This window comes from Mauremys mutica, chromosome 5, assembly GCF_020497125.1.
Source record: "Mauremys mutica isolate MM-2020 ecotype Southern chromosome 5, ASM2049712v1, whole genome shotgun sequence".
Lineage (NCBI taxonomy): Eukaryota > Metazoa > Chordata > Testudines > Geoemydidae > Mauremys > Mauremys mutica.
The window spans coordinates 3787477-3808069 of record NC_059076.1 but is presented as its reverse complement, the minus strand read 5'-3'; the positions used below and the strand labels follow the sequence as shown (position 1 = coordinate 3808069).

The 20593-nt window shown below is 48.7% G+C and overlaps 1 protein-coding gene across 1 annotated transcript in view; it reads left to right on the top strand.

The window, feature by feature from the left end:
• The window catches only part of LOC123371189 (complement C3-like), a 94979-nt gene that overhangs the window by 57473 nt on the left and 16913 nt on the right, over window positions 1-20593 (top strand). Inside the window, exon 2 of the mRNA XM_045018490.1 lies at window positions 12056-12144. Within this exon, the coding sequence (XP_044874425.1) occupies window positions 12056-12144 (89 nt within the window). The remainder of the gene's footprint in view (window positions 1-12055; window positions 12145-20593) is intronic.

Sequence of the window (20593 nt, the reverse complement as noted above, 5' to 3'; positions counted from 1 at the left end):
TTATTTCGTTTCAAAATTTCCAGTTGACAAATTAAAAAAAAACATTTTCCCATGAAAATGTAATTTCAACTAAACCCCATTTTTCAGCAGGATAAATTTTTCATTTGAAAAATTTTGACTAGGTCTAGCTGAGGGATGGTGAGGAATGGGAATGGTGGGGAGTTGTCAATGAAGCAGGATAAAGGGCTGCAGCATTATGCCACTTTTATCTCTTCCTAATTCAGCAGCTGGCCCTAAAACAGAGTAATTAGTGCAAGGCACCAAGCTCTTTCATGCCTGTGTCTTTAAACTGAAGGAATAGAAAATGTGCCATAGATGACCATAGCAATGGTCTGTCCAGGCTGAATCCAAGAGTTGGATATCTTCTCTTCATTGGAGGCTTTAGAGGAAAACATTAAACTATTCTCTTGCCCTGAACTCCAACACACCTATATCACATGTGACATTTCTCCCTCATCCAGGACAGTGATCTGCAATACTAGAGGGAGTCATTCAAGTAGCTGCCTATAATAACTTGCATTACATGTCTATTTAATCTCATGTAGGCAAACTCAGAGTTCAGCAAGACTATGCTTGGAGCAGACAGGGTGCTGTCACAACTTGAGGTGCAAGTCCATGGTGACTTGGGTGGTGGGACACAAAGGCAGTGGGCCACCTGGCTTTAGACTTTGTTTGAGGCAAACAGACAAAAATGGGAAAACATTGTTCCTATTTCATAGACTCATAGATTGTAGGGCTGGAAGGGACCTCGAGAGGTTATCGAGTCCAGTCCCCTGCCCTCATGGCAGGACCAAATACTGTCTAGACCATCCCCGATAGACATTTATCTAACCTACTCTTAAATATCTCCAGAGATGGAGATTCCACAACCTCCCTAGGCAATTTATGCTAGTGCTTAACCACCCTGACAGGAATTTTCCTAATGTCCAACTAAACCACCCTTGCTGCAGTTTAAGCCCATTGCTTCTTGTTCTATCCTTAGAGCCTAAGGTGAACAAGTTTTCTCCCTCCTCCTTATGACACCCTTTTAGATACCTGAAAACTGCTATCATGTCCCCTCTCAGTCTTCTCTTTTCCAAACTAAACAAACCCAATTCTTTCAGCCTCCTTCATAGGTCATGTTCTCAAGGCCTTTAATCATTCTTATTGCTCTTCTCTGGACCCTCTCCAGTTTCTCCACATCTTTCTTGAAATGCGGTGCCCAGAACTGGACACAATTCTCCAGTTGAGGCCTGACCTGCACAGAGTGGAGCGGAAGAATGACTTCTCGTGTCTTGCTCACAACACACCTGTTAATGCATCCCAGAATCACGTTTGCTTTTTTTTGCAACAGCATCACACTGTTGACTCATATTTAGCTTGTGGTCCACTATGACCCCTAGATCCCTTTCTGCCATACTCCTTCCTAGACAGTCTCTTCCCATTCTGTAGGTGTGAAACCGATAGTTCCTTCCTAAGTGGAGTACTTTGCATTTGTCTTTGTTAATTTCATCCTGTTTACCTCAGACCATTTCTCCAATTTGTCCAGATCATTTTGGATTATGAACCTATCCTCCAAAGCAGTTGCAATCCCTCCCAGTATGGTATCATCTGCAAACTTAATAAGCGTACTTTCTATGCCAATATCTAAGTCGTTGAAGATATTGAACAGAGCCGGTCCCAAACCAGACCCCTGCGGAACCCCACTTGTTATACCTTTCCAGCAGGATTGGGAGCCATTAATAACTACTCTCTGAGTACGGTTATCCAGCCAGTTATGCGCCCACCTTACAGTAGCCTCATCTAAGTTGTATTACAATGCCTAGTTTATTGACAAGAATATCATGCGAGACCATATCAAATGCCTTATCAGAATGGAGAGGGGTAACTAGTGGTGTTCCCCAAGGGTCAGTCCTCGGACCAATCCTATTCAACTTATTCATAAATGATCTGGAGAAAGGGGTAAACAGTGAGGTGGCAAAGTTTGCAGATGATACTAAACAGCTCAAGATAGTTAAGACCAAGGCAGACTGTGAAGAACTTCAAAAAGATCTCACAACAAAATGTCAAATGAAATTTCATGTGGATAAATGTAAAGTAATGCGCATTGGAAAAAATAACCCAAACTATACATACAATATGATGGGGGGCTAATTTAGCTACAACGAGTCAGGAAAGAGATCTTGGCGTCATCGTGGATAGTTCTCTGAAGATGTCCACGCAGTGTGCAGAGGTGATCAAAAAAGCAAACAGGATGTTAGGAATCATTAAAAAGGGGATAGAGAATAAGATGGAGAATATATTATTGCCCTTATGTAAATCCATGGTACACCCACATCTTGAATACTGTGTACAGATGTGGTCTCCTCATCTCAGAAAAGACATACTGGCACTAGAAAAGGTTCAGAAAAGGGCAACTAAAATGATTAGGGGTTTGGAGAGGTTCCCATATGAGGAAAGATTAAAGAGGCTAGGACTTTTCAGCTTGGAAAAGAGGAGACTAAGGGGGGTATGATAGAGGTATAGAAAATCCTGAGTGATGTGGAGAAAGTGGATAAGGAAAAGTTATTTACTTATTCCCATAATACAAGAACTAGGGGCCACCAAATGAAATTAATAGGCAGCAGGTTTAAAACAAATAAAAGGAAGTTCTTCTTCATGCAGCGCACAGTCAACTTGTGGAACTCCTTACCTGAGGAGATTGTGAAGGCTAGGACTATAACAACGTTTAAGAGAGAACTAGATAAATTCATGGTGGTTAAGTCCATAAATGGCTATTAGCCAGGATGGGTAAGGAATGGTGTCCCTAGCCTCTGTTTGTCAGAGGATGGAGATGGATGGCAGGAGAGAGATCACTTGATCATTGCCTGTTAGGTTCACTCCCTCTGGGGCACCTGGCACTGGCCACTGTCGGTAGGCAGGGTACTGGGCTAGATGGATCCTTTGTCTGACCTGGTACGGCCATTCTTATGTTCTTATGCCTTACTAAAGTCTAGGTATACCACATCCACCACTTCTTCCTTATCCACAAGACTCGTTATCCTATCAAAGAAAGCTATTAGACTGGTTTGACGTGATTTATTCTTTACAAATCCATGCGGGCTATTCCCTATCACCTTACCACCTTCCAAGTGTTTGCAGATTATTTCCTTAATTGCTTGCTCCATTATCTTCCCTGGCACATTTCTATACGCATTGTACCACAGTTTCTGTCTGCAAGCTTCCTGTATATTTGTCAGTCAGTGTTTTAGAGCAGATGATTCACCAATCCTTCTTTATCATTTTTTATCTTGCATCAGCTGACAAGTCAGAATTAGTATAATGCACCATTATCATTTTCAGAACCTAAGTTACAATGACATTGTGAATAATATGAGGAAAAAGGCATTATTTGTATTGAAATGAAGGGTTAGCAGGTAACATCCTAAAGCTCCAGAACAGGAGATTAAAAAAACAAACAAAAATAATACATCAGATTCTATAACAACCAAATGCAAAATATAATAACCTTGCCTGTGTCATTTTGTATGAACATGAAGGTCCACAGTGTATATTCTGGGCTGACAGTAAACACTGCTGTTTGCCTTACATCCTTTACAACACCAAAGCTCTCATTTCTCTTAGCTGCCTGACTTCCTGTCACCACAAATTCATGGTGCATTACACTGTTCCTCAGGATCACAGCAGTTAACTCTGTGAACACATTGGCAGAGCAGGGTCCAACAGCTAGCTCCAGGACATCCATCGTTTTGGGGTCCCTGCTTTCTAAGTGAATTCAGTGGAGACCGATCTGTATTTAGCTATTCCTTGCTGAGATCAGACTAAATTTCTTAAAGATCTCAAAATAGAGCTGTAAGGACAAGAAACATTGTTGTTTGTAGCTAGAGTAGGCTAGAATTTCTGATGGAGAAAATTTGATACTATTTAGAAAAATGGAGATATCCATGCACTTCATGAAACAATGAACAGCTTTAAATAACACATGTGCTAAGCCGTACTGGTTCTACAGAGCATTCAGTTTTGCTTTTTATCTTTCATTTGATACGATGCACTATAGTGTGTATATCAATTCAATCAGTGGGTCTGAATCTACACTCTGTTACATCCGGGTTACCATTGATGTTAATGTCATAAAACTAATATATTGGAGTACAGAATAGCCTCTTAGGTTTGAGTCAAGAATTGACAAGTTACCTGCACCAGTTCTAGAAGGGACCTTCCAGTAGAGAATTCTGACAGTACCCAGTATAGCTGTACCCGGTATATTTCAATATCATCTAGCCTCAACCACTTATCACATTATTATAACTCAGCCTCCAGACAGTATTAGGTCACATCCCTCACTCACCAACCATACAGTTTATTCAGATTAGAGATAATCAATAGAAATGATTTAGTCAAGTCAGACCTACTCTCTAACCCATATTTTAAAAGGAAAATACAGTTTGAATGAAGAGAATACGTGTGAATCTTGTGACCCTGAATATGTGTGAATAAGAGAGGCACGGTGCAGGAGGTAGAATCTTTTATTGGACCAACTTCTGTTGGTGAGAGGGACAAGCTTTTGACCTACACAGAGCTCTGCTTCAGGTAAGAAGAATAACTAAGGCATGTGAAATGAAGCCCCATCTTTCCATTTTGTTAGCAATTATGCTAATCTTGCTGCTTAGCCAGATGCTTCTCTCTATTCCAGGTAGCATACTGCTTTGTAAACCAATAGATTTTGAAGTGTTGGACTTAACTATTGTGTTACCAGTTGGGATTCCTCTTCCAGTTCAGTTTGCTCAACATGAAGATGACAATCAGCTCTCACTTTTGCCTAAGACACCAATGTAGTATGTGACACACATGAAAGGTTTCAGAGTAGCAGCCATGTTAGTCTGTATCCGCAAAAAGAACAGGAGTATTTGTGGCACCTTAGAGACTAACACATTTATTTGAGCATAAGCATTCGTGGGCTACACCCCACTTCATCAGGTGCATAGAATGGAACATATAGTGAGGAGATATATGTACATACAGAGAGCATGAAAAGATGGGAGTTCCCCTACCAACTCTAAGGGTAGGTCCATACTTACCCGCCGGGTCGACGCGGAGAGTTCGACTTCTCGGAGTTTGATAGATCACGTCTAATCTAGATGCGATAGTTCGAACTCCGAACGCGCTCCCGTCGACTCCGGAACTCCACCACCGCGAACGGCAGTGGCGGAGTCGACGGGGGAGCCGCGGAGTTCGATCCCGCGGCGTCTGGACAGGTAGGAAATTCGAACTAAGGTAGTTCGACTTCAGCTACGCTATTTGCGTAGCTGAAGTCGCGTACCTTAGTTCGACCCCCCCCCCCGTAGTGTAGACCAGGCCTAAGAGGCTAATTAATTAAGATGAGCTATTGTCAGCAGGAGAAAAATAAACTTTTGTAGTGATAATCAAGATAGCCCATTTCACACACTTTGACAAGAGGGTGTGAGGATACTTAACATGGGGAAATAGATTCAATGTGTGTAATGGCTCAGCCATTCCCACTTTCTATTTAAGCCTAAATTGATGGTATCTAGTTTGCATATTAATTCAAGTTCAGCAGCTTCTCGGAGTCTTTTTGAAGCTTTTCTGTTGCAAAATTGCCACCTTTAAGTCTGTTATGGAACGGCCAGAGAGATTGAAGTGTTCTCCTACTGGTTTTTGAATGTTATGATTCCTGATGTCAGCTTTGTGTCCATTTATATATATACCTATCTCCTAGAACTGGAAGGGACCTTGAAAAGTCATTGAGTCCAGCCCCCTGCCTTCACTAGCAGGACCGAGTACTGATTTTTGCCGCAGATCCCTAAATGGCCTCCTCAAGGATTGAACTCACAACCCTGGGTTTTTAAGCAGGTCAATGCTCAAACCACTGAGCTATCCCTCTCCCCATTTATTATTCTGTGTAGAGATTGTCTAGTTTGGCCAATGTACATGGCAGAGGGGCATTGCTGGCACATGATGGCATATATCACATTGGTAGATGTGCAGGTGAACGAACCCCTGATGGCGTGGCTGATGTGATTAGGTCCTATGATAGTGTTACTTGAATAGATATGTGGACAGAGTTGGCATCGGGCTTCGTTGCAAGGATAGGTTCCTAGGTTAGTGGTTTTGTTCTGTGGTGTGTGGTTGCTGGTGAGCATTTGCTTCAGGTTGGGGGGCTGTCTGTAAGCGAGGATAGATCTTGGGAGACACCTGTGAGAGTGAGGGATCATCTTTCAGGATAGGCTGTAGATCTTTGATGATGTGCTGGAGAGGTTTTAGTTGGGGGCTGAAGGTGATGGCTAGTGGTGTTCTGTTATTTTCTTTTCTGGGCCTGTCCTGTAATAGGTGACTTCTGGGTACTCTTCTGGCTCTGATGATCTGTTTTTTCACTTTAGCAGGTGGGTATAGTAGTTTTAAGAATGCTTGATAGAGACCTTGTAGGTGTTGGTCTCTGTCTGAGGGATTGAAGCAAATGTGGTTGTATCTTAGAGCTTGTCTGTAGACAATGGGTCATGTGGTGTGTCCTGGATGGAAGCTGGAGGCATGTAGGTAAGTAGAGAGGTCAGTAGGTTTCCGGTATAGGGTGGTGTTTATGTTACCATCGCTTATTAGCACAATAGTGTCAAAGAAATGGACTGCTTCTGTGGATTGGTCTAGGCTGAAGTTGATGGTGAGGTGAAAATTGTTGAAATCATGGTGGAGTTCCTCAAGGGCTTCTTTTCCATGGATCCAGATGACAAAGATCTCATCAATATAGCACAAGTAGAGTAGGGGCGTTAGGGGACGAGAGCTAAGGAAGCGTTGTTCTAAGTCTGCCATGAAAGGATTCATTTATAAAACCCAGCAGTATTCAAAAATTTCTGGGTTACAGATTCCTGGCTGAAAAGTACATTCAGTCAATGAGAGTGTTTGGGGGATGAAATGCATATTTTATTTCACTGGGTGAGTATGCTGTCACTCATTGTCCTGCTAACTCAGGGTTGAGCAAACTTTTTGGGCTGATGGCCACATCTGGGTGGGTAAATTGTATGCAGAGCCAGGGCAGGGGGTTGGGGGGCAGGAGGGAGTGCGGGGTGTGGGAGGGGGTGCGGTGTTCAGGAAGGGGCTCAGGGCAAGGGATTGGGGCAGAGGAGGGGTGCAGGGTGTACGAGGGGGCTCAGGGAAGGGGGTTGGGGTGCAGGAGGGGTGCAGAGTGCAGGAGGGGGCTCAGGGCAGGGGTTGGGTGCACAGGGGTGCAGGGTGCATCAGGGAGCTCAGGGCAGGGGGTTGGAGTGCAGGAGGGGTGTGAGGTGCAGGCAGGGGGCTTAGGGAAGGGAGTTGGGGGGCGGGGTGCAGGAGGGCTTTGGGCTCTGGCCTAAAGCAGCTCCGTGGTGGCAGCGGTGTGCACCAGGGCCAGGGCAGGCTCCCTGCCTGCCTGCCCTGTCCCCGGCCCTGCGCTGCTCCAGGAATTGCTGCGGCCCCTGGGGGAGGGGAGGTGGAGGGCTCTTCGTGCACTGCTCTTGCCATGCTTCCAGGTACCTCCCCTGAAGCTCCCATTGGCTGCGGTTCCCCGTTCCTAGCCAATGGGACCTGCAGGGGTGGTGCCTGGAGGCAAGGGTAATGCACATGGAGCCCTCTTCCCCCCCCCCCCCCCCGAGAGCCGCTTCTGAGAGCAGTGCGGGGCCCATGGCACCACGGGGAGCAATCCTGCAGGTCAGATCCAAAGCCCTGAGGGGCTGGATCCGGCCCGTGGGCCGTAGTTTGCCCACCCTGTGCTAACTGAATTGTATGGGTGGAATTTTAAAATTAGCTATAAGGGTTCTGCACCATTTTCCTCATGTAGTTGGATTATGCCTCTTAGTAAAACCACGTGTCAACTTTCTAAGCTGCTTCTGGACTTTTAAATACTATTGGGCTGTGACAGGTTGGACCCCCGGGGATGTCACCTGGTGTGCTGGGTCACTGAGTCAGACTGTTCTGCCAGCCTGGGTCCCCTTTTACCTGGTCTTGCTGGGCTAGGCTCCCTGTTAGAATATAGATATTCAGGCCTGTCTGTAAAGGCCGATACTTTAAGAACTTAGGTGTATTTTTATCACTTAGCTAGTTATAGATCAGGGGTCGGCAACCTACGGCACGGGTGCCAAACACGGCACGCGAGCCGATTTTGAGCAGCATGCAGCTGCCTGCCGCGGTCCCGGCCCCTGGCCCCCAGCCCCAGTCAGCCCCCAGCCCCACCGCTCTCCCCTGCGGGGGCAGGAGGCAGAAGCTTGGTTCTGCGGCAGCCAAGCTTCCCCCTCCCCCGCTTCTTCCCCCAGCGTGGTGCTTTCCTGCCCCGCCCCCTCTCCATCCCTGCACCAATCAGCTGCTGGCCCTAGCGAGGGGGCGGGGGAAGCACGGCAGTGTGCACACAGCTCCGTAGAGGAGACAGAGAGAGGTGGGGACAGAGCCTTGGGGAAGAGGGTGGAACAGGGCATATCCCTTCCAGCCCCCTGCCCTGAGCGGCTCAGGGCAGGGGGCTGGGAGCACCTCTATGGGCTGAGCACCCCAGGCCCTCTGCCCTGAACCCCCCCACCCAAACACACACCCAGCCTTCTGCCCTGCACCCCCACAGCCCCATCCCTCTGCCCTGACCCCCCCCACACTCAGCATTCTGCCCTGCACACCCCCATGCCCCCATCCCTCTGCCCTGACCCCCCCCACCCCAACACACCCATCCCTCTGCCCTGCATCCTCACAGCCCCATCCCTCTGCCCTGAACCCCCCCACCCCAACACACACCCATCCCTCTGCCCTGCACCCCCACAGCCCCATCCCTCTGCCCTGACCCCCCCTCACACTCAGCCTTCTGCCCTGCACCCCCTACACCCCTAGGCCCCCTGCCCTGAACCCCCCCACCCCAACACACCCATCCCTCTGCCCTGCACCCCCACAGCCCCATCCCTCTGCCCTGACCCCCCCACACACTCAGCATTCTGCCCTGCACACCCCCATGCCCCCATCCCTCTGCCCTGACCCCCCCCACCCCAACACACCCATCCCTCTGCCCTGCATCCTCACAGCCCCATCCCTCTGCCCTGAACCCCCCCACCCCAACACACACCCATCCCTCTGCCCTGCACCCCCACAGCCCCATCCCTCTGCCCTGACCCCCCCCCCCACACTCAGCCTTCTGCCCTGCACCCCCTACACCCCTAGGCCCTCTGCCCTGAACCCCCCCACCCCAACACACACCCATCCCTCTGCCCTGACTCCCCCCCCACACTCAGCATTCTGCCCTGCACACCCCCACGCCCCCAGCCCTCTGCCCTGAACCCCCCCACCCCAACACACCCATCCCTCTGCCCTGCATCCTCACAGCCCCATCCCTCTGCCCTGAACCCCCCCACCCCAACACACACCCAGCCTTCTGCCCTGCACCCCCACACCCCCCAGTCCTCTGCCCTGCACCCTCCATACCCCCAGCCCTCTGCCCTGCACCCCCCCCACCCCAACACACACCCAGCCCTCTGCCCTGCACCCCCCCACACTCAGCATTCTGCCCTGCACCCCCTACACCCCCCAGCCCTCTGCCCTGCACCCCCCCCACCCCACCCCACACCCAGCCCTCTGCCCTGACCCCCCCAACACCCAGCATTCTGCCCTGCACCCCCCAGCCCTCTGCCCTGAACCCCTCCTGCACCCCTACTGCCCTCTGCCCTGAGCCCCCCCCACACACTCAGCCTTCTGCCCTGCACCCCCATGCCTCCCAGCCCTGAACCCCCCCATAGCCTTCTGCCCTGCACCGCTACACCCCCAAGGCTCTCTGCCCTGAACCCCCCACCCCAACACACACCCAGCCTTCTGCTCTGCACCCCCACAGCCCCATCCCTCTGCCCTGACCCCCCCACACACACACCCAGCCTTCTGCCCTACACCCCCCGCCACACACACCCCAGCCCTCTGCCCTGACCCCTGAACCCCCCTCCCTGTCTGGGGTCCCGGTCGCAGGCCCTGCTCAGCCCGCTGCCGGCCTAGGTGAACAGAACCCCAGGCTGGCAGCGAGCTGAGCAGGCTGGCGGCGTAAGATCAGCATTTTAATTTAATTTTAAATGACGCTTCTTAAACATTTTGAAAACCGTGTTTTCTTTACATACGATAGTTTAGTTATATAATATAGACTTATAGAAAGAGACCTTCTAAAAACGTTAAAATGTATTACCGGCACGTGAAACCTTAAATGAGAGTGAATAAATGAAGACTCGGCACAGCACTTCTGAAATGCCGACCCCTGTTATAGAGGTATAATCAAAATCACAGTCCACCTGTGTATGGGCCGTCTCTCACTAGGATAGTCTGAGGCCTTGTTCTTAGGCTGACGCCTTTGGCTAAGCAGCAGAGGCAGCCATAAGCTGGGAAGCGAACGGTCACAGCCCCACATTCCAGACCAGTCACATTGAAATAAGGTGGTATTTAAGGAGGGCTGTTAGGAAGATGATCCGATCCTGATAACGCCCATCACCACCAGATAAAGAAACAGATCTTAAGGCAAGAACACACTTATCAGTGGTTGTGAAACCTGCATTTCTGTATTGTTTTATCTTTATGGCCCCCACTTCTCTATCATTCATCTGTCTGGTTCTCTAATTGTTTCTGTCTAATGTATAATTAATTTTGCTGGTGTAAGTTAATTAGGGTAATGGGATATAATTGGTTAGAGAATTATGTTACAATATGTTAGGATTAATTAGATTTCAGTAAAATGATTGGTTAAGGTATAGCTGACAATATTACTATATAAACTGGGATCAAACAGGAAGTGGAAGGGGAAATTGGAATCATGCTTGTTAATGGGGGCACGGGAACAGGGAACAGAGACACAGGCAAGGCTCTGTGGCATCAGAGCTGGGAAGGGGGACACGGGGTAAACGCTCGGCGTTGTTGGAGCTGGGAAGGGGGACACTGGGGAACAGACTCTATGGGCATAGAGATAAGCCCGACTGGTGTGAAAGGCTTTGGAATATGCTTGATTGGAAACTAACCCCAAGAAACATCTCATTGTCTGCACTTTGGACTTCTGGTCTTTTGCTGCCTGCGTGGTAAGAACCAGGGAAGTGGGAGGGTGAAGGGAAAGCCCTTTAACACTCCCCAGCCTTTTCCAGCCAAGCACACAGGCAGGGCCACACCCAGCTGCACAGAGAGACAGAGATCCGCTCTGAGATGGCTCAGCTTAAGGGGCTTGCCACAGCACCCAGATATACACCCCACCTTGGAGTACAAACCCAGAGTAATATGAAATTCACCTCTTCCCTCAATGTGCAGGAGAGTATGCACAACTTCTCGACACCCCCTCCCCATTAGAAGTCACATAAACTGGGTTATATTGTAAACCAGAACTAAATTTAACTATAACAGGTGTATTTTAAGTAGTCAAGGAGGTAGCAGATGGAACAAGGCAGATTACTAAGAAAATAAAATAGAGGACACAAACTAAGCTTAATACACTAAAGAAACTGGTTACATGTAAGCTCTCACTCTAAATGTGGTTCTAAATCTTCTTCACAGGCCAGATGCCCTTCCAGCCTGGGTCCAGTTCTTTCCCCCCAGTTCAGTCTTAGTTTTTTCTAGTTGTCAGCTCGGGTGGGGTAGCCAGGAGGAACTAATGACCTAGATTACCTCACTCCCCACCCTTAAATGGGATTAGCATAAGGCAGGAGTCCTTGGTTTCCTAGTTTGACTCCCCCCTTCCCCCCACAGCTTCTCATGGAAAAAGTACAGAATTCAAGATGGGTTCCAGTATCAGGTGACATGGTCACATGCCGCTGAAGGGCCCCTGTAGCCATTCTTCACAGGCTGACTGTAGTGGTCCCTCGCTCTCCCAGTCAGAGGGAGGCCACTCAGGCTAGTCCTGTGGGGTCAGGACCAGAATCTGTAAGACAGGCAAGAGCCCCAGTAGGGCCGCGCGGTTAATAGTCACTACCAGGCTTTAGCCTGGGCTGGGGTAACTCAAGTAGTCAGTCCTTAACCACCATCTATTGCTGGGGCCTGGGTGGAGCTCAGGCAGCCAGCAAACAAAACCATCTACCGGTGAGCTGGGCCTGGGCTTGGGCTTGAGTAGGCTCAGGCAGCCAGCAAGCAAAACAGTCTCTCAGGGCTGGCTGTGGTCTGGGCAGAGCTCAGGGTGCCAGCAAGCAAAACAGTCTACAGGTGAGTGGCACAGGAAGCGTCTCTTCAGATCTAGAGCCTCCTTTCCCTGGGTAGGGGTTCAGCCACCCTGGGGTGGGGTGGTAGGGGGACACAGGCCCACCCTACTCCCCCACATCCCAGCTTAGGGCCCTGGCAGAGGCAGAATCGGCTTCCCCCATGTCAGCAGGGATCCAGCCACAACACACCAACTGGGCCCCCTCTGGCTCTGCAGCCAGCTGCTCCGGGGCTGCCCCTGGGCCCCTTCCTGCCACCCCAGGGTTCGGTACCTGCAGCCTCTAGGCCTCTTGCGGCTCCTCAGGATATACAGCAGCAGGTCCTCCGGGCCAGTCCTCATCAGCATCTGGGCATCAGGAACAGCCAGGTGTAGGTTCTGCTCAGGGGTGCAGGAGAATAGGCAGAGTGTCCTTTTCCTCCACGGCTCTCCCCCAGCTGTGCTGCGGGGCCGGCCTTTTATACCTCCGACCCCGCCCTGGTACTTCCGGCGAGGGGGGCGGGGCGATCTAGGTTCCGTCCTCCAAGGGGTGTGTAGTGCTCCCTCGCTCTCCTCAGCCTCACTATACTGACCCACATGTTCACAGGAAGACTAAGCTCTTTCACAGTCCATTGTCTCTTGCTGATGGGCTTTTCCATTGTTATAGCTGAAGTGTTAGCAGCAGGCATCACCCAAAGTAGCATAGTTGAAATAAAGATACACAGTCAATATTCCTAACTTCAGATACAGAAATGATACAGGCATACAAAATGGATAATCACATTCAGTAAATCATAACCTTTCCAATGAGATCTCACATGAACCATTTTGCATAAAGTATATCTGAGTTATGTCATTCATATTTTCATAAAGAATATGAAATGACCCATCAGAAGGGCCAGAACTTCTGATGGTGTAAATTGATGTACCAGGGAGAACTAGAAGTCCTGGCACAGTCAAGGAACTATGATGTAATTGGAATAACAGAGACTTGGTGGGATAACTCACATGATTGGAGTACTGTCATGGATGGATATTAACTGTTCAGGAAGGATAGGCAGGGCAGAAAAGGTGGGGGAGTTGCATTGTACGTAAGAGAGCAGTATGACTGCTCAGAGCTCCAGTATGAAACTGCAGAAAAACCTGAGAGTCTCCTGGATTAAGTTTAGACGTGTGAGCAACAAGGGTGATGTCGTGGTGGGAGTCTGCTACAGACCACCGGACCAGGGGGATGAGGTGGACGAGGCTTTCTTCAGACAACTTAACAGAAGTTTCCAGATCACAGGCTCTGGTTCTCATGGGTGACTTTAATCACCCCGATATCTGCTGGGAGAGCAATACAGCGGTGCACAGACAATCCAGGAAGTTTCTGGAAAGTGTAGGGGACAATTTCCTGGTGCAAGTGCTGGAGGAACCAACTAGGGGAAAAGCTCTTCTTGACCTGCTGCTCACAAACAGGGAAGAAATAGTAGAGGAAGCAATAGTGGATGGGAACCTGGGAGGCAGTGACCATGAGATGGTCGAGTTCAGGATCCTGACACAAGGAAGAAAGGCGAGCAGTAGAACAGAGACCCTGGACTTCAGAAAAGCAGACTTCGACTCCCTCAGGGAACTGATGGGCAAGGTCCCTTGGGAGAATAACATGACGGGGAAAGGAGTCGAGGAAAGCTGGCTGTATTTTAAAGAATCCTTATTGAGGTTGCAGGAACAAACCATCCCGATGTGTAGGAAGAAAAGTAAATATGGCAGGCGACCAGCTTGGCTTAACAGTGAAATCCTTGCTCGTCTTAAACACAAAAAAACAGCTTACAAGAAGTGGAAGATTGGACAAATAACCAGGGAGGAGTATAAAAGTATTGTTCAGGCATGCAGGAGTGAAATTAGGAAGGCCAAATCACACTTGGAGTTGCAGCTAGCCGGAGATGTTAGGAGTAACAAGAAGGGTTTCTTCAGGTATGTTAGCAACAGGAAGAAAGTCAAGGAAAGTGTGGTCCCCTTGCTGAATGAGGGAGGGAACCTAGTGACAGAGGATGTGGAGAAAGCTAGTGTACTCAATGCTTTTTTTGCCTCTGTCTTCACAGACAAGGTCAGCTCCCAGACAGCTGCACTCTGCAGCACGGTATGGGGAGGAGGTGACCAGCTCTCTGTGGAGAAAGAAGTAGTTCGGGACTATTTAGTAAAGCCGGACGAGCACAAGTCCATGGGGCCGGATGCACTGCATCCGAGGGTGCTAAAGGAGTTGGCGGATGTGATTGCAGATCCATTGGCCATTATCTTTGAAAAATCATGGCGATCGGTGGAGGTCCCGGATGACTGGAAAAAAGCTAATGTAGTGCCCATCTTTAAAAAAGGGAAGAAGGAAGATCCAGGGAACTACAGGCCAGTCAGTCTCACCTCAGTCCCTGGAAAAATCATGGAACAGGTCCTCAAGGAATCAATTCTGAACCACTTAAAGGAGGGGAAAGTGATCAGAAACAGTCAGCATGGATTCACCAAGGGCAAGTCATGCCTGACTAACCTCATTGCCTTCTATGATGAGATAACCGGCTCTGTGGATGAGGGGAAAGCAGTGGATGTGCTATTTCTGGACTTTAGCAAAGCCTTTGATACAGTCTCCCACAGTATTCTTGCCAGCAAGTTAAAGAAGTATGGGCTGGATGAATGGACGGTACGGTGGATAGAAAACTGGCTAGATGGTCAGGCTCAACGGGTAGTGATCAATGGTTCCATGTCTAGTTGGCAGCCGGTATCAAATGGAGTGCCCCAAGGGTCGGTGCTCGGGCCGGTTTTGTTCAATATCTTCATTAACGATCTGGAGGATGGTGTGGACTGCACCCTTAGCAAGTTTGCAGATGACACTAAACTGGGAGGAGTGGTTGATACGCTGGAGGGTAGGGATGGAATACAGAGGGACCTAGACAAATTAGAGGATTGGGCCAAAAGAAATATGATGAGGTTCAACAAGGACAAGTGCAGAGTCCTGCACTTAGGACGGAAGAATCCCATGCACTGCTACAGACTAGGGACCGAATGGCTGGGCAGCAGTTCTGCAGAAAAGGACCTAGGGGTTATGGTGGACGAAAAGCTGAATATGAGTCAACAGTGTGCCCTTGTTGCCAAGAAGGCTAATGGCATTTTGGGTTGTATAAGTAGGGGCATTTCCACCAGATCGAGGGATGTGATCATTTCCCTCTATTCAGCTCTGGTGAGGCCTCATTTGGAGTACTGTGTCCAGTTTTGGGCCCCACACTACAAGAAGGATGTGGATAAATTGGAGAGAGTCCAGCGGAGGGCAACAAAAATGATTAGGGGGCTGGAGCACATGACTTATGAGGAAAGGCTGAGGGAACTGGGATTGTTTAGCCTGCAGAAGAGAAGAATGAGGGGGGATTTGATAGCTGCTTTCAACTACCTGAAAGGGGGTTCCAAAGAGGATGGATCTAGACTGTTCTCAATGGTAGAAGATGACAGAACAAGGAGTAATGGTCTCAAATTGCAGGGGGGAGGTTTAGATTGGACATTAGGAAAAACTTTTTCACTAGTAGGGTGGTGAAGAACTGGAATGGGTTACCTAGGGAGGTAGTGGAATCTCCTTCCTTAGTGGTTTTTAAGGTCAGGCTTGACAAAGCCCTGGCTGGGATGATTTAGTTGGGTTTGGTCCTGCTTTGAGCAGAGGGTTGGACTAGATGACCTCCTGAGGTCCCTTCCAACCCTGAGATTCTATGATTCTATGATCTCCATTGACTTCCTTGCATCTATACTGATGTACAGCAGCTGGCCCATAACTCCACACCTAACCACCTTATGAAGGATTTTGAACCAGTGTATTCCTGCTGAACATCTTGTAGAACAGCAGGTCATAAGTGTTCTTTTCTCCTTTTAATCTTTACCAAGAATCTGGGAATACCTCTTATTTTCAGACTTAGGTGATTCATTCTTGCAAAAGAGGCACTACTGTATGTATCATTTTAAATGAGCTACAGAACCTTTCTCGCTATTATAAGCACAATGAAACCTGCTGGAATCCATCAGAGCCCAGCTTTTAACTAAAACACCTCACACTGTTTTAGAACAAATGAGGTTGCCATCCTTTGGCAAATACTGAATTGTAGCTCTTTCCCGCCAATTACGCACTGATACCCCATCACACCAGCCTGTTAGTCAGGCTCTTGCTAATCTTGTGCCAAAGGCATTGAAACTCATGCTGTATCAGTAGAGAGAAGAGCTTTGCTTGGAAGCAGAGCTTTGCTTGGAAGACTGCAATACAAACTGTTAATTAGAAAGGTTTGAGGCACATGTGTTCACACATGCTAGATTATAACGATAGGAAGAGATCAGAAGATTTTAAATGTTCTCCTCTAGCATTAGGGTGACCAGATAGCAAGTGTGAAAAATCAGGATGCTTTTTTTTTTTTTTGAGGGGGGGGGCATTGAGGGGAAGGTATAGTTGCATATATAAGACAAAGCCCATAATATCGGGACATCCAGTCATGCTATCCAGCGTACTTATTTGTGGTCTATCAGTATAATCTTCTTACAGACTAAGGATTTGTGGCTAGATCCACCAAAGAATGTAGGTGCCTTGTGGTGGGGTCTGCAGGCCCCACGCTGAACCAGGGCTGGCAGTAGAGCAATATGGGGTGAGAGGGGCCCCACTCCTGACCAGGTGCAGGGCATGTTCCCAGGGGAGAAACAATTGAAAAGGGCACGTGTAGGCCTGGAAACGGGGAAGAAGGTGTATGCTACATCAGGAAGTGAGGCTGATGCTGATGCTGTGTCAGGAGCAGCTACAGCTTTGTGAAGGCTGCTCTAGCTCAGAAGTTTGGCTATCCTCCCCCACTGCTCTGGCAGCTGAAAGCCTGAGAACAGATTGCTTGAACTAAGAGACTAAGAGACTGAGGGGAGTCTGATAAGGCAGCTGCTCTGGGGGCCCCAAACTGAGGAGCTCCAAAGTGGTAGGAAGTGGGTAGCTCAATAAATGAGCTGGGTGGGTTGATAAACCCCTGGGCCGGGACGCAGTGGAGTGGGTGGTCCTTGCTCCCCCAACCTTGCCCCACCACACTCGTCTGTATTGGTATAGAGGGTACACTTATAAAGTGGATGACACCAAGCTGGGAGGGGCTGCAAGTGCTTTGGAAGATAGGATTAAAATTCAAAATGATCTGGACAAACTGGAGAATGGTCTGAAGTAAATAGGAGGGAGAAAAATTGTTCTTCTTAACCTCTGAGGATAGGACAAGAAGTAATGGGCTTAAATTGCAGCAAGGGAGGTTTAGGTTGGACATTAGGAAAAACTTCCTGTCAGGGTGGTTAAGCACTGGAATAAATTGCCTAGGGAGGTTGTGGAATCTCCATTATAGGAGATTTTTAAGAGCAGGTTGGAAAAACACCTGTCAGGGATGGTCTAGATAATACTTAGTCCTGCCATGAGTTCCGGGGACTGGACTAGATGACCTCTCGAGGTCCCTTCTAGCCCTACGGTTCTATGAACCTGTGGAGGAGCAATCAAATGCTGGGGTGATTGAGGCTGCCGCTGGGGCTCCCTCTGGGACAACGAGGTTGCCAGAATGACCATTAGACCAGCTGCTCATTGGACCATCCCATACAGACCTAAACTCCAGATTCAGGAGCCTTAGTCTCAGTTCTAGGCTCCTTTTGATCTGCAAAAGCCCCACTTGGCTTCCACCAAATCCTGTAGGTGCCTAAACTCACTCAGCACCTAAACATCCAGTGTAAATGATCCCCGGATGGTTAAGTTTCTGTCTCTGGGCATGTGCAGTGCTGCTTCCCTCTAGGCATTCAGATGCCAATCTCCCACCTAAGCCCTAGCGCAGTCCACAAACTCAGAGCACACCAACTGCCTCAAGCCCCATCGGAGGAAGGGTGGTACCACCTGGGATGTGGGTGACTGGTTCCAATTCCCGTCTGTCTGTCTGAGGGGTAGGAAGGATTTCATATGGGGCGTCTCCCACCTCTCAAGGGAGGGCTCTAACCACTGGCTGCTGGGATAGTCTGATGTGGGGCTCCTTCCATCTCTCGGGCTGAAGCTGTCACTGAAATAGTCGTTGGAGCAGGATGTTTGTAGATCCCTGTCATGGGTTCTACGTGGGGTGCCACCTGGAACTGAGGTACCTCTGAGCGCTCTGACTCACCAGCCTGTGTTCCCTCTTGGCACTGTGCTGCTATGACAGGCTATAGACAGCTCGCCGTCCTACACTTCCACCCGCATCCACATGGGCAGGGACACATCTAGCTGCAGTTGCACGCGGGCTTTGACCAGCCACCGCATGAACCGACCAGAGAGAGGTTCCAGCCAAAATAACCCCCAGCTTCCCACCTAGGACCCCGGAGCCGTACTGTCCTGCCCCAGTCAAAACCCCACCAGCCTGAATTTATCACTCAGTTTGCATCTCCCTCAATGTGGAGAGGAATGTGCCCAATACGCTTGTGTTAAACCAAGCTGAAATTTTCCCCACACACTTCAGTCAAAGACACACTGATTGAGATTAAAACCTCCATAAAAAAAATCTATCTTGTAGATAAAAAACTTGTTTTAAGTGACTATAGATGACAGCAAACAGATCACCTAGTAAATAAACAAAACTGCAAACTAACTCTCAAATACTAGAAAGATTGGATCTGCATTAGCAATGTCTCACCCTGACTGATGATACCAGCAGGCTTGCAGCTTCTCAAGGCACAAGCTGCACTTGCTTTGCAGCTTGGGATCCCCACCCCTGTCCCAAGTCCTTTTCTTTTGGAGCTTCTCTCAGGGGGTGAGTTGTGGAGGAGGGAAGAACACCAGATGACGTCACTCCCTGCCTTGTATAACTTTAGCATATGGCAGGAACCCTTCCTTCCAAAAACAGTTCCCAGCACAGTTTGTGGAAAATACAGGTACCCAAAAAGGAGATCAGTGTCATGTGGTCTGGTCACATGCCTTTGCATGCCCTGCTGGATCCTAGCAACCACTACGGGCTGCCTGGAGGTTCTCAGGAAGACTCACTAGCTGGGGGATAAGCTTCTTCTAAGGCCTATTGTTTGTCCTAATGGCCCATTACCCTGAACAGGACCTTCCCAACCAGCTGTCTAGGCTGGAAGCGTTTCTCCTAGTGGGTGTTACCAGGTGTAACCACTTTTGAAGTACAGATCCCTAGTCAATATTCATAACTTCAGATACAAAAATAATACATGCATACAAATCAGATCATCCTGTTCAGCAAATCACAGTGTTTCCAGTGACACCTTACGTGACGCCTGCTCTGGTGTAATTAGAGCTGCAGTTACCAGAGTGCTGGCCCAGCTGCGCTCGCCCCGCACTCTGACACAAAGCCAGACTCTGGCAAAGCCTGAGCCTAGCTAAGCTATGGGATCTGAGGGGTTTCCCTGGGGCCGGCTGAAAACCCAGGGGCAAGGGGATTGCTTGGCAAGCTGTGTGAGCGCTGGAGAAAGCCTGCCAGCACTGAGGAGGAACAGGAGAGAGTGTAGCCCTGAAGGGAAACAGAGACAGGGCTTCTTGGGCATCTCCTCCTTGCTGGAGGGGCAGGGTTGGAAATGGTGAGCTGGAAACATCAGCTGGTTTGATTCCTGCTGTGTCCAGGGAAGACTGACTGAGAGGTTAACGGGGAAGAATGTTCTCAGAGGAATAATCACAAATTCTTATTTCACTAGTTTAATTTACTAGACAATGGTCACCGTTTCTAGACGGCAAATGGCCACTCTATTTCCAGAGCACATATTCCCAAGGACTGAAGTTCATTTCTATATGAAGGTGGCTACATTGTTCAGAGCTCCTGTCCTGGATTATAAACCGGTGGCAGGTGTTACTCTTGATAACCACACCAGTTGTAAGAAATGTAGTGTCAGTGATTAACGCTGTGTAGGAGGATGCCATAGGCTCCAGGCTCATGCAGAATTACACTGTCAGAGAGTTTGGAGTGTTTAGTTCAGGAATTTTGTGGCAAACAGACTGGGAAGATCATCAGCAGTCATCATCAAAGGTTTCTGTTGATACAACATCCTATTTATTCCACATTTTAAAAGAAGCACCACTTAGAGTTTGTAGGATCTGCCATTTGAAACAAAGGATGCTGTTAATTTGCCATGGCAGTCAGGGTTGGCTAAACACCAGCTGAGATTTTAATTCATCACATGAATATTTGGAATCGGGATGATATAAGCAAAACTATCAGCATATTTTTGCAGTCCCATCTCCCTTCCTCTTCATATCATACTGCTCTGCCTTTCCTCCCCACTCCTCAACAGCTGTCAGCTGTGATCATCCAGGAAGGCAGATGAGCAGCTCCCTGACTCATATGTCTGACCAAATACCCTGTAAGATGCATTGCATGTAGCCCCATGGTCGATCAATCCTCCTGTCCCTGTCTGCACGACCCTGGAACATACATGGTACGGACATGTACACTACCGTCTAAAAGGGAGCCTCAGAGCTGGACAACCTTTGAAATTAAAGGCAGC